We start from the raw sequence: 13,912 nt of genomic DNA on the forward strand, positions 1-13,912 counted from the left end.
AGGCCTAACCTGTATTTAATTTAGTCATTTGAAAATTACACCTGTGCATAGACAAGCTTTGTGAAAAATCTCTAGAAAATGCAGCTAAATGTTTTGTTTACCGCACACTATAACAAGAGCAAAGTGAAGCAATTTCTTTATTCTGGCCTCATCCTGTAAATGATTGAATGCACAGCTCCAAGGTTCTGGGTCCAGCCCACTATAAGCCTGAGCCCTTCATGAATTCCTTCTTCACCGTTTTTGTAGATTTGCTGAAAAAAGTTTTGTTGAGAGTTTCCCTTAAAAAAAATCTATCAAAGCTGTAAGATATGATGGCTTTACTATTATACAATGACATCAAGCAGGATGGGCTGGGCAAAGTCTAGATTTTGCAGTGAAAAAAATCCCCCTTTCCTTAAATGATGGAAGAATGTTGAAAAATTAAAAAACAATGAGACAGCCCAGCCCAGTGCAGTAGAGATTTGCAATAAGGCAACTGCTCTTTTAATTCCAACACTGAAATGAATGACTGAATTCTGTTCTGAGCTTTCAGAGCCAATATGCCTTGAGAAGCATGGGAAAAAAAGAAAACACAATGTATGGGATCAAAATTAAAAATAAATAAATAAAACAGGCCTTGCAAATATGTCCACTTCACTTGTAATAAAGGTGAGGGGGGAAAAAAGCATTTTGAATATATTTTTCTAATTAAAAAAGAAGAGGAATCATTAATATGTACCTGACAGTGACTGGAAATGCAGCCTGCTAAAATAGCTGAGTCTCACTGGGGCTACACTTAAATTCTGCTAAGTATTCACAAATGCCTAAACAATGCACAGAGTTCAGGGGTGCATAATATATCTTGTTATAAAGAGCACATGCTGAAACCATACTGGCCCATAGTTTAAACATTTTCTACAATTAAAATACCTAAATCTAGAGGCCACCTGTTTCCTGCCTTTGCCTTCCTCTGGTGCCTTAAGTCTTACTGTAAACACAGGTGAGCAAAATAAGATGCTGCCTGATGGTAGAGGATGGGAGGAATTTGCACAACAGCTGAAGTATGGGCCAGCCACTTTTGACTCCCAGACCCTTAATTAAAACTGATGAGAGAAGCAGCATCCTCTCTTCCTCTCCCAGTTGCCAGGTACTTACATGACAATTCCCATATTGGGTTGGGACAGCAGCCATCCATCCAGCAGCTTGTATTTGACAGTAAGCAGTACCAGATGTTTCAGTGAAGGCATAATAAAATGCAGAGTGAACAAGTATGAAGAAAACTGCCCATTTTTTTCCAATTTCCCACTGGTCAGTGGGTAATGCACATAGCATGAGACGCTGCATTCCAGGAGCTGGTCCTGCTATTCAGAAATTTGCCAAAAAGCTGTCCAGATGGCAACCCCAATTATATTGCTGGCTAGTCAAATAGAGAGGTTATGGACTGCTCTTACTTTAGGACCCTCAATAAGAGGTTGGATTTTGGATTCCTATTTTAATTTTTGTCTAACAGTGAAATTTAAAGAAAGTAAAAAAGACTTTCTTACCTCCTAAAAATCCTTTATGGAGCATAAGTAGCATCAAAGTAGTGCTGTCAGGTTAGCAACAATCCTGAAGGTTGAAAATAGGAACTTGAAAATACATCTGAATGCCCCATCTTTCCCTGGTGCCACTGGAAAACCAATTAATACCAGCAGGGAATCAGTACCTATTTGTCAAGAAAGTTCAGTGGTACAGTCGCTAGTCCAGGATAGCAGCCAACCGGTAAGCCTGGTAGCCCAGCAACAAGCAACTCAAAAAGGACTAGTTTTGAATATTCCCAATACCATGGCAATCCCTGGAAGAAAATGCTCCACAAGAGGAAATCTGTGCTGACAAACATCTACTATCTAAACCTCTGCTCTTTGCAAGAGGTTTTGCACATCACAAGACTCAATGTAAAGCAGAAATCATATGATATTTGGGGCTTACCCAGGCAAGCGTGCACGAGCAATGCTGTGTTCCCCTGCCCCGTGAGGTGGGGGGTGAACACGAGGCAGCTCTGATCCGGGAGCTGTGCATCTGCATTCCTGCTGCACTATTCCTGGTCTAATAAGCCACGCTAAGCAGCCTCTGGCCAGTCCAGAGGGCAGGTATAGCAAGCTGAGGGCTGCCCACGCCTGCTGGGGTGGCACAGCCTTGGGTTTGCCAAGTGGGGAAGGAAACTTTTTCCTCCTGTTTTCAAGCCTCTTTGGAGGACCTGACATTGCATCAAAGTTGCAGTGAGAGGCACAGAGTATTTATTCAATTCAGCAAAAGTATACAAGGATTTCTGAAAGACAAAAGGCACAAAACAGGTACTGGTTTCTTACTGTCTACCACACTGATGATCTCGTGAACCTGAAAGCATAAAGGTAGCTAGCTGCTACCTACATGGAAAAGCAGCACACTTTCAAAGGGGTTCAGTTAAACTAAAAGAATACAACTTTTCCTCTCTCTTTTCCTTTGATCAGTGAGAAGGTTTCATCTGGTAAATTTTAATGCAAATATAAGTACGGGCACTTACTGAAATAAGGTGCAGTTATAATACAATAACAAACCGACTTACAGCATCTCTGCACAGAAACTGGTAATAGCATCAAACTGATGATAAGCTTTGGGACATGAACAAACACTTGCTAGCAATTAATGTTGACACCATAAAAAGCATCCTCCTCTGAGCAGTTTCTGAGCCAAGTGACAAGGAAAACAACCTGATATAGCCCTCTGGTTAAGGCTAGATAGCGCATTTTAACAAAGATTATAGCCATCATTCTTATTTTGCTGTCTTTTGGTGTAACATCACAATTGTTAGAAGGTTACTGATCCATACTCTGAAATCACAGATAGCAAGTTCATACCTCTGAGTTTGCCCTTTGAAAAAGAGGACTCAAGAGAAAAGCAACACCAGCATTCACAGCTCTTGGTGGCATCTTTACAATTCCAAAACGTTATGTTTCCCCTGCTTCCCATTGCTTCTTGTGAAGCATTTGAAATCACGTCATAAATTAAAGATTATAAAAAAAGGCTTCAAAATAACTTAATTCTTATATTTATCATGGGGCAAATTTTGCACTGAATATTAAATACTATCCTTAAAGCCATTTGGTCATACAGAGAGCAACTACATATATTTAGAAAAGCAAACACAATTATATTCCAAAGTGCTACTGAGATTAGAACATAAAGCATCAGAGGTAAACAATATTTTCCTCTACTCTGTCTCCACTTTCTGCATCCTGCTGGCTCTCCAGCTGGTGGTTCAACAGCGCATCTACCCGCAGGGGCTGGATGGATCCATGGCTGGGACTGCCTGTTTGGGGACCCTGGGCCTGTGATGCATTTAGATCTGTAACACACAAGAGAAAGCCATGTAACAATCCATCTTCTTCAATGCCCTTGCACTCACAAAGAGCAAATACAGACTTTTTGATTAGCAGTGTGTTAAAGCATTATTTCCTAGCTTACAGCATCATCTAGAAAGGAAAACACTTACGTATAAAGAATTATACTAAAGCCTAGAGAAAGGTATCTTATCCAAATTTACAAAAATCTGTTCAAGTCTTCCCGCTGTTATCCAGAGTCATTATATTTGCAATAGTACTAAAAGCACATGCAAAAAGATCTATAAAAGAGTTTTATACTCATACTTTACTAACCAGACACACACTAATGGAAAGGCATAAATGCTCTAAGAGTTGGGCTGGAGGGCAACATACAGTACATAATTATCCTTTATTAGTAAGATAACTCATTTGTAAAATTAATATAGTGTCCAGCGGTGCATAAATTTTATTTGCAAGCCTTTTTTTGTGGATGAAAAAGAATAAAGTGAGTAAATCTCAGTTAAGTCTACCTAACTTGCACTTGCAGTCTGTAATAGCTGCATAATCATTCAACTTGTTCTGCCAAGACTATCTGTGTTAGCTCAGGCAAACCACCTACTCTATTTCTTGTTTCAATCCTTTAGGTGTGAAGTGAAGATAATACCTGCTCCCAAACACTAATAAATTATTTCACAAGGATCTTCATTTGTTATCTTCCAAATTTTCTCCTTCAAATGAGGAAAACAGAATCACATACTTCTTCTTCAGGGTAGAGCTTTGAAGGCTTTTGCTATCATCTGTGGGTTACTCAAAAACAAAAACCATGGTTGGGCTTTTTTTCTTACTCAGCTTTCTGTACCACTTCAGGCCCTCAGGAAYGATACTGTAGTTGGCATTTCTGCATCTTTATTTCTTCAAAGCAACATTTACCGGAGTAACAAGCTGCGTAAGAAGGAAGCACATATCGCCATCCTCAGGGAAGAGAAATGACTGTCTGCAATGGACAGGGCTGCAATGCTTGCTCCTTTCTGGTGACTAATCCCAGCCCAATCTACCTCTACTATTACTTCAGGAGGGTTAACTTTTCACTCTCAACTCTACAAAAATGACCGAGTAGGAAGAAGCAGAGCTTGGCACCACTCCCACAGTCAACACTGGTAATTCCAGAAGCCACCAAACCCAGCAGCGGGGCTCTTGGAGCCCTTTGTCATTCGTGCAGAGAGGTGAAAAGGCATTTAGTGCCTGCCCTAGTCCCTAACCCTTCTCACAAATGTACATGCGAGCAAAACCTGGTATAAATGAGACGCTTGTTTTTACACATGGTGTCACTCTGAATGGTAGAAATTTAAAATGACACCTACCCACATTTAGCATTCCCCAGTTGCATGCAGCTTTCCCCAGTCTTGTTCACTGAGGCAACAGTTTAAGGAAAAACAAGTTTGCTGGCACCCTCCAAAGCCTCGGCCTCTGCTCCAGCTGCCTCCCTGCCACTGGGCGTGTGGAGCAGTGGGAGATGATTATGCGACGGGCATGTGGGAACACATCGTATCACGGCCTCTGCCTTCAGAGTACTCTCCTCTCTGATATTCGCACAGCTGAGGGGAGCAAACAGGCTTCAGGGATTTGGCTTCCAGGATAAACTGAATATATGCGTGACTGCCACTGAGATTGCAGGGTCTGTGCCAGGGGCAAGGTAGATGTATACAAGTAGTGCCTGGTCACAATGGATTGACACAGGATGTAAGAAAAATAAACACAAATTCCCTTTCTTTTGTTTTACATTGGATTGAAAGGATCATGTTTTGCTATCAGTGAAAATCCAGAGTAAGTCTTGACAGCAGGTGAGTTACTCTGGATTTGCAGGATTTGACTCTTGAACTTACTTGACTAGTCCTTCTTTGTTAAAGCTGACATTTGCATTTATTTCTTTTTGACAGCCATATTAGAAAAAAGATTCCAATTTGCAGACACAGACTCAAGAAACCAGAAATATCCTATGTCTGCTTTTCTTTATGGGAAATGTATACTTTGATTCTATTTATTTATTAAAAAGAGCACCACCAGTGAAAGGTCCTCATCCTCCGAACACTTACATTTCAGGGTAATTTTACCCACATTAATATTCCTTTTAAGTCCTGCGAGTCTATTCACCTTAACAAAGTTAAGTACATAAGAATACCAGGCAGTAAGCACTTATTTGAAAGATCTGTTTCCAAAGTTTTTGAAGTACATAATTGGAGAAGCCTAATTAAAAATTTGAAAAAACCTAGAAAAGAAAAAGAAACACCTTACATACAGTTATTTTATATCATCAAAACTAAACAGTAATTGCTCCACCAATTAAAACAGTAGCTGTTTCCAAACCATTTCTCATTAACTGTTACAATTCTGAGAAGCAGAGCTAAGCAATGGAAACTGACTGATCTGGGAGAAAAAATCAGATTCTGTCACTATTGAAATAAACAATTTATACCTAGTTTAGCTGCTTTTCTATCTTTTCAGTTCTGTTGCATTAAGAGAACCTGAACAGTAGGAGAGTACCTAGGAGGTGAGAGCCTGCTATTACTGGAGTGGCAAGCGGCTTCTGGGGCTGGAAACGTTCTGCTGCACCTGACAGACGAGGACACGTGTTGGTTTTGGCCACATTCGGGTGACACAGAAGACAGGCTCTGCCTAATAAAAGCACAATGTGTCCCCATGCTGCCGCAGGCTGCCTGGACGTGGGCAGGGTGCCTGCTCTCTTGTGCTTCATGCCATGCTGGGGACAGCCAAGCCCAGATACCAGCTGGTATCGCAGTAGGCAGCGAGATGCTACGATGGGAGCAGCTGCTCCAGGAGGGATGGAAAACTGCCCGGAATTGGTAATAAGAGCCTCAGGTGAAAGGAAAGGGGACCTGCTGTACGGTTACTGATATGCCGGCGCGGGCTCTTGTTATGCAGAGCAGGGACAGCTGCCAAGAAGGCTTCCCCAAGCTCACCAGTGCGTTGCTGCTGCGCCTGGAGCACGGGGGCACGGGCTGCCCTTGGCGCTGAACGGTCACTGCGGTGCGGAGAGAAACCCTCCTCAATAAATGTTCTTCCCAAATAGGGAGGAAACCTTCAGAATCAGGCTGGAAAGTATCAGCTGCTGCCTACTAAACAACTCCAACAACTAAGCATGCTCAAATTCCCCCATCAAAAAAAAGAATTATTTAGGAGTCCATGCAACGAGCGGGGCAGAGGACGGCTGGCTAATGGGGCTTCTACCAAAGGAGACTGCCTGGAAGCACCTAATATTCATAAGAAACTGGTGGTGCCCAAGGGCAGCACAGGGGCATACACAGGCAGCCTCCCGAGCTCCTTTGCAGGCCTGGTTTCTGCAGTATTATGACTGATGGTAAGAACTTGGTCCTTATTTACCTGGCACGTAATCCATACCATCTGCCTTTTATGAGCCTCCTTTGTTAAGATCTTAACTCACCTGCCAACATCAGTCACCAAATGAGTTTTGTAATCTTCCCCTTCCTAGTCTTTAAATTTGCCATTTACTTCTTCCTTTCCTCTGCTAACGGGAGCTGCCCGGGTGCTGCTGCAGCCTGGCGTGCTCAGCTCAATAGCGCGCCCAGCAGCGCAGCAGCCTTCACCACGAGCCTGCGAAGTCCAAAACACTCCACTGCGCCTGCCTTCGACCCTTGCCAGCCCGGGGCTCACGCGGCCCCACCGCCTTGCTCCCCACCAGGGCTTATGCACCACAATGACAGGTAAAGGTGACCGTGCCTGGCCACACCACTCCTCTCTTACACTTACGCCTGAGTAATACAGTTTTTTCTTCACATTTATACAAGTGCGGAAAATATTGCCAGATGACTGAAGGTTTAAGAAAGCTAAGGTATAGCCCAGAGCCTTTTCAGACAGCCTTCTGTGAGCCTCCACAGGCCCTCAGCTCTCCTCGACGCCAGCAGCAGCCAAGGGTGGTCAGCATCGCCCCACAGCCGGGCCCCAGGGACTCTAGCAAGGCTCCCGGGCATCGTCGGCAGCGCTGCATGCAGCCACCTGGCTGTTCAAAGGCCTCTTAAAGAACAAGAGATTCTTTCCTCCATGCCACTAGCCCTGGCCAAGGCAAACTTGCATGGGTCTGGGACATGAATTTAAGGCTAGCAGTGGCATGCAATTGGGTAGATGCCCTAAAGAGGAATCTGAAGGCTTCCCTTGATAAAGATGAACCCTGGGGAAGCTTGGAGCTTGCACACATTGAAACTGCTTCTCAGCTATGCGAAATTTAATTCTCCCATAACAACTCAGGTAACTTTCTTAAAGAGCCAGACCCCCAGCTGCACCAAGTATACACTAGCTAAAAGTGAACAGCAGACAAGTCTGCTCTTTCAGTGTTGGACTGGTCAAACTCCCCAGCAGAGGGATGTCCTTGAGGTCAGAGACCAGGTATGAGGTGACCTGTAATAGCACTTCAACATTTTGAGGCCATGCAGTCAGTTCAGCCCAGCAGTGCCACACCACAGCAAATAATATCACTTAATTCCAGCTTTTCCTTCTTTTTTTCCTCAGCTCAGACCATTTCATATATGCTATAAAAAATCTGTGATGTTTTGGATTTTTTTACCCTCAATTATCTCAAGAGGATTTAGAGGCTGTTTCAACAGAATTCTGGAAAAAATCACAAATTGTCTCAAGCACACAGACACATATTGCCAAATCCAACATTAAAAATGAATCCAAATTTTGCCCTGTTTTCCATAAGCATAGCTCTAGCATAATGAGGACAGATATCAAGCAACTGCACAGAAACATTTTAATCCCACAAATGGCATTTCTAAGCAACGAATATGTAACAATAAAAGGCAAACTGTACACCTGAAGCATGTGGAGCCAGCTTTCATGAGAGTTTATAAGGGAACCTCAGTTCTCAAAGTGGGGTCTTGTTCCAGATTCAGAGAACTATCAGCTATTGGCTAAAAACATGCTAATGTAGTTGCTGGTAAATGAAAAAAGTAGCATTACGCATCGTAACTACCTTACCCTCCCCTTTTCGTAGCACTAAGAGACAGGATTTGTGGCATAATATAAACTTGACAGAAGGTCAAAGACAAAGCAATGGAATTTGCACAAATCTGAGATCAATAGGTACCCAAAACAAATACAGCCTTTGCTCCTGGAGGAGGGAAGCACAAAAAGCACAAAAGCTGAGTAAACAACTAATTAGTCACACTGATTCCCTCCTCCTGTCTGTTGTCAGAGGATGTAAGCATTTCCACATCAAATAAATGCCACAGATTTTCTCCTTCACCCTCCTCTCTCTCCCTGGAGAATCTGAGCTCTTCAGGTAAGCCTGGAGTATCCCAGTGATGATTACAGCAAGGAGAGGAAATACTCCAGGCAACAAAACTCTCTCAAGTGTCTGTGTTTTTGATATAAAGCTCTCAGTTTTTCTCCTCCAGCTCTGACCCTAATTTGACAGCATTGCAGGCAGGTTGGAAGGGATTTCAGCAGGCCTCTAGTCCAAGCTCCTGCTTCGAGCTGGGTCAGCTGTGAGATCAGGCCAGCTTGGTACCAGGGGCCTTTTCTTCCCAGCCATTTCAGGAAGAAAGGGAACTCACCACATGGACTTTGCAGAAACACAGTATACACTGAATGAGGTTGCTGTGGCTTTCACAGCTCTATGTCATGCTTTAGTCCTCTTCACAAAATAAAATTTCATTAAATGAAGAGAAATTTATGCCACTTGTAGCATCAAACATGTTAAAGATTCTTAAAACCACTATTCCCTTTGAAAAAAAATACATGGAGTTTAGTTTGCCAGTTTTTATACCAAGTTCATCTGGACTGACAGCTGACACATCAACTTCAGCCCAAAGCTATTTGAAATAGCAGAGCTGCTGTATTTAATCCCCCCAGTGGCACTCATGCATAATGCAAAGCACAAGCAGACACCTAAAAAACAGCGCTAAGTGTAATAGCACTGGGTCTGGGACATTCAGAGGAATTCAGAGGAAAAAAGCTCTCATTTGCCACTGCAATTCAATAGCAAATGGCAGCCTAACTTCTGTAAGCTCCACTGAAAAGTCCCCACCAGCAATTCTGCCACAGCTCCTTGTCTTTAATGATGCTCCTTGTGTTTTCTACCCAGAACCATTAGCAATAGTCAGTCCCCTGGGGAGCTCCAGGTATCTTGGCCTCTCTCCCTTTCCCTGCAGAAAAAGGCTCTATGAGAGGTTTTGATTGCTTTTTTAGTGCCTACTGAGAATTCTCCCTATTTCCAATGGATTTTCCATTTTGCAGGTTCAGTTGTTTATGGATCTGCTAGTTGGAGGGAAGGAGGGGGGGAGGGAACAACACAGGGCAACACAAAACCTGCCGGGGCAGCACAGCCACTGCCCCCACTAATGGAATAACCAGGCTACTTCTGCTGCCAAGCACTGAAGAAGGGATTAGGCCCATTGTATAGAAATGCCATCTCTAAGATTTAAGGATCTGAGGACAAATCACTGGGAGATGAGATCTCAAATAGCCTTGAGAAGCTGGGCCTTAGCACCTCAGAAGGTCTGATTTTACAGCAGGAACTGAATTGAATTTATTACTGGGGTTCAAAAACATGAGAAAAATATTTCAACCCTGAAGCTACCAAGGAAAGAGCCCAATCCATTTCTCAACTGACTGAATAAGACAGGAAATCAATCTGAGAATTTAATGTTGCTATTTACTTTTAACCAGCCCAACAGAAGAAAAAGCAGCTGCTCTATTTCTTAGGCAAACAAGTGTCTTCATGAGTAAGAGGTCTTTTCACAAAAAGCAAATGAGCAATTAGATCAGAATAGATCCTAGGTTAAGTAGCCTCCTCAGATTTTGGTGCACATTTTTGTTGCAAGACAGAGAGCAGAAAGAATTCAAAGTCTATGATAATAAAGGTCTGCAACATAACTCTTCTTCATGTCTGTACTCTGGAGTTTTGATCATGGTAAAATTACCAGAAATGTCATTATTCTGTATGTTTCTGTTCTTTGTTTAGCTGTTGGCTTAGATAAAACAACATGATGCTGTTTTCTGGTTTTGCCTCATAATTCCTTAGAGAGGTTTGGTCCTGAGAATTTGGACCAAGTTCTTGGATAGTGTGAAATATACATTTATTCCACTGAAGCTGCCTTTTCATAGAGCTTCATAGTAGTTCCAACTCATTTATTTGATACTTGTCTTAAAGCCTCAGGTTTTGAAGTCATGTGATGATGTAGTCCTTTCTTCTTTGATTAAAGCCAAGCAAAAACACACTCTATTTCGAACATTGGCGGTATCAAAGACAAGATTACAAAAACATCTCAAGCTCAGACACTGTCAGTGACAGTGCTTTAACATCAAGTTCATAACATGTCCCTAGGTTAAAATAATTTAAAAATTTAACCTATGTACATGGCTTTGTTATCAGTTGTGTTAGTTTTAAAGCACACAGCTTCTAAAATAGTTTTGGCATGCTGTTTTTAATGCATATCAATAAGAGAGGCTTAAAAATAGACCTGACTCAAAATCATAAACTGTCTGTGCATTAAATACCCACAGTTTCACTTTGGCAGGGCGTACTGCCTGCCAGCCGTCTGCTACTGCTTAATATTAATTTATTTAGGTATGAATTCCCTATTAAGTTGTCTTTGTGTTAAGCTTTGAAGCTTTAGATGGTCAATCACAGACCTACACATGGTCCAACAGGTATTCTGCTAACAATGAACACACGTTTTATTGACCTACTTCTCTTCCAGCTCATTAAACACAGCTGCACTCAAATGGTCAAGAGAAAATAATCATAAAACCCTGAGAATACCCTTCCTATGAAGGACCACAGTGTGCGTTACCAGCTGCCTGTGCCGGGCCCCTGCTCCACGGCACGGCCGCCCTCTTGCACCAGTGTGCCCCGCAAACTGCAGCCCTCCAAGGGAGGGAAGAGCATCTATTTTACCAGCTGACCACACCACTGAGGATGCACGGGTAAGTGCCTGGAGCTTCTTAATTCAGGTGCCTAACTCAGATATCTGAAGAGAGGTGCAATTGCCCCCCACCCCTGCCATGTAATCTGCAGGCGGCACTTGGCTGGGGGCTGAAGTTAAAGCAAGCTGCAGTCCATAGGTAAAGCTCCAGTTTGAATGCTTGCTGGAGAAACAAAAATCCTATAAAGTTACAGCCCCAACAGTGTTTCCAAATATTTGGCAGCTGATGAAATCAGCTCCACTTTCTGCTAATGGCCAGCACATCCCCATGCGTTCCTCGCCCACCCTCCCGGTTTGCAGGCCACAGGTAAAATGCACAGCACAGCTGCCTCCCCTCCCCTCACAAAGAGCAGAGCAGTCAGCATTAACCCTGGAAAAACAGCATCTCTGGCCATGAATTTGCTCCCTTTGAAACAAAGTGGGACATTTACACATCAAAATGATTGTTTTGAGCTCTCCATTACCACAGACAGACATTATTGTGCTGATTAACCTTGCTTCATGTTTTATGGCTTTTTTTTCAACTACAACAGTTTGCTTTGAAATTAAAATTAAATCAAAGACCTTGGAAAAACATCAGTTTTGTTCCCAGCTTTCGGGCAGTCCTTCAGATGTAACACAAAGGAATGTGTTCTGCACTTTGGCAAATATTTTCTTAACGTAACACGAGGGCACAACTTTTACAAAAGCGGAAGAGAGAGGTCATTTATAAATCACTCTCAGCCACCTCCTAAGCACCTCAGATTTAAATGGTGGTTTCCCAACAATAGGCCAGATCCGACACTTTTCACTCATAAATGCTGACAAGATCAAAACCCAAAGTAAGAGGTAGAGGAATACTAAGCCAATATAAAGAGTTGCTGCAGAAGCAAAAATAATGCAAACACCTGTTTCAAATCAATTACATGCTAATCTTACCCTTTAATAGAAGTTGCTGTTTATTGATTAATGTAGGAAAAAATATGGGTGCTACTATAAGAGCTAGCACCTGAGAAAAGCCTCCTACCTCATAGTCACAGAGATATTTGCTCTCCACCGAGCTCAAAAGAGAGAAATGTTCACTAATTTTGACTGCAGTTTGACTATTACCACAGCCATTTTTTATCTCCCTGTTTTTAATCACGTTAGCAGGAAGCACACACTGATGTTTGTTTCTTGCAGTCATTAAAAAAACAGCAAAAACAGAACAGTTGCACATTCCACAAGTTTTGCATCATAAGCATAGGAGGTTTCAGGGTGTGATCAAATATTTTGAAATGGGTGCTCTTCTTAATTGTTTGCTAAATGGTCTGTGAACAAATAACTGCTGTGAAAACACTTTGCATAAAAGCTAAAGGGAAGACTGTACATCAAAGCCAGAAGAAAAGCACAATTATCAAGCAAGCATGTGTCTTCACCTCTTCAGCCAAGTGCTTTTCTGCAGTGAACGGAAGGTACCAGGATCCACTTTCCTTCCTTCTGCTCCCCTTTCTCTCTGCTATGGGTAAGACTAATCTCACCCATAAGCCTCAATTCATGACCACCTCCTTCCATCTTGCCTTTACTACAAGTTTTCTTCATCCCAAGTCCCCCTGAAGAGGCTCTGTAGGCCCTGGCTCGGCTTTTGCCCAATCCCCTCCACAGCCTTCCCGCCCCTGGATTGAGCACTGCAGCTCTGCCACAGTCCCAGCCCATGGCTCCAGAGCAGGAAAAAGTGATCCTACCTCTTCACACTTTAAAATACCCTCCCCTCCACTTATTTTCCAGGTTCAGTTCAAAACTGCCCATGTTTGACGCAGAAGCCTTTCTTAGGACCTTCTCCTTCTCTTTGCCTGTCTGCTGTAGTGGTGGGTTCCTACGCATGGGAGACAGCTTCTCGGCAGTGCTTGCTGTCACCAATGACTGTCCTGCAATTCGCAAACCTCAATTAAAAAGAGAAATCTCTTTTCATCCTTGCCAAGTACACTAATTACTGTGTCTGCCACATGTTCTTTAACATGGAGTATATTCAATGGCTTTTAAAGGCACATGAGTTTTTTGGATTTTTATATGGGAAACACTAAACCAATACAGTCAAATCACATTTATTTCATAGCATTTTATGTTTAAGCTCTAGACCAAACTTCCAGGGAACACTAGAGGAACCTAGGCAGGTTACTGTTGGAAATCTTCCCACTTGATTAAACTGAACAACATCCATAACAGCACCAAGACTCCTCCCCTCTGCTATCCCACCAAAAATTTACACCCAAAGGAAAGTCTTTTATAGCATCTGAGGAGGCAGAGCAAGATACTCCATGAAATCTCCTCCAGCAATTTGGCTACTGCCAGTATAATTTATGTGGAAGGCAATCGGGTGCTCTGGTGATGAATGCCAGTAAAAGATAGACAATCTTCCCCAGTTTCTCAATAAATATTTAACAGCAGATGCTGCTGAGGAGGTTTCATATTACTAAGACTTCATTACTTCTACACAACATGCTACAGGCCATTTCCCAGAATATGTAAAGTATAAAACTAAATAATTAAAATTAGATTGTTCTTTTCAAAATAAGCCAGCCAGATACATGTGGTGATTCAGCTACATGATTTAACTGGGTGTGTTTGCATACTCAGTATCTTGCAAAATTTGATCATCCATAAACAGCT

The 13,912-nt window shown here is 42.5% G+C and overlaps 1 protein-coding gene across 1 annotated transcript in view; it reads right to left on the reverse strand.

Annotated features, from left to right (window-relative positions):
- Nucleotides 1-3,185: 3,185 nt before the first annotated feature.
- The window catches only part of ARHGEF28 (Rho guanine nucleotide exchange factor 28), a 61,353-nt gene continuing 50,626 nt past the window's right edge, over nt 3,186-13,912 (reverse strand). Inside the window, exon 29 of the mRNA XM_026057424.1 lies at nt 3,186-3,343. Within this exon, the coding sequence (XP_025913209.1) occupies nt 3,186-3,343 (158 nt within the window). The remainder of the gene's footprint in view (nt 3,344-13,912) is intronic.

The sequence above is a fragment of the Apteryx rowi genome, unplaced genomic scaffold (assembly GCF_003343035.1).
Source record: "Apteryx rowi isolate R43461 unplaced genomic scaffold, aptRow1 scaffold_139, whole genome shotgun sequence".
Classification (NCBI taxonomy): Eukaryota; Metazoa; Chordata; class Aves; order Apterygiformes; family Apterygidae; genus Apteryx; species Apteryx rowi.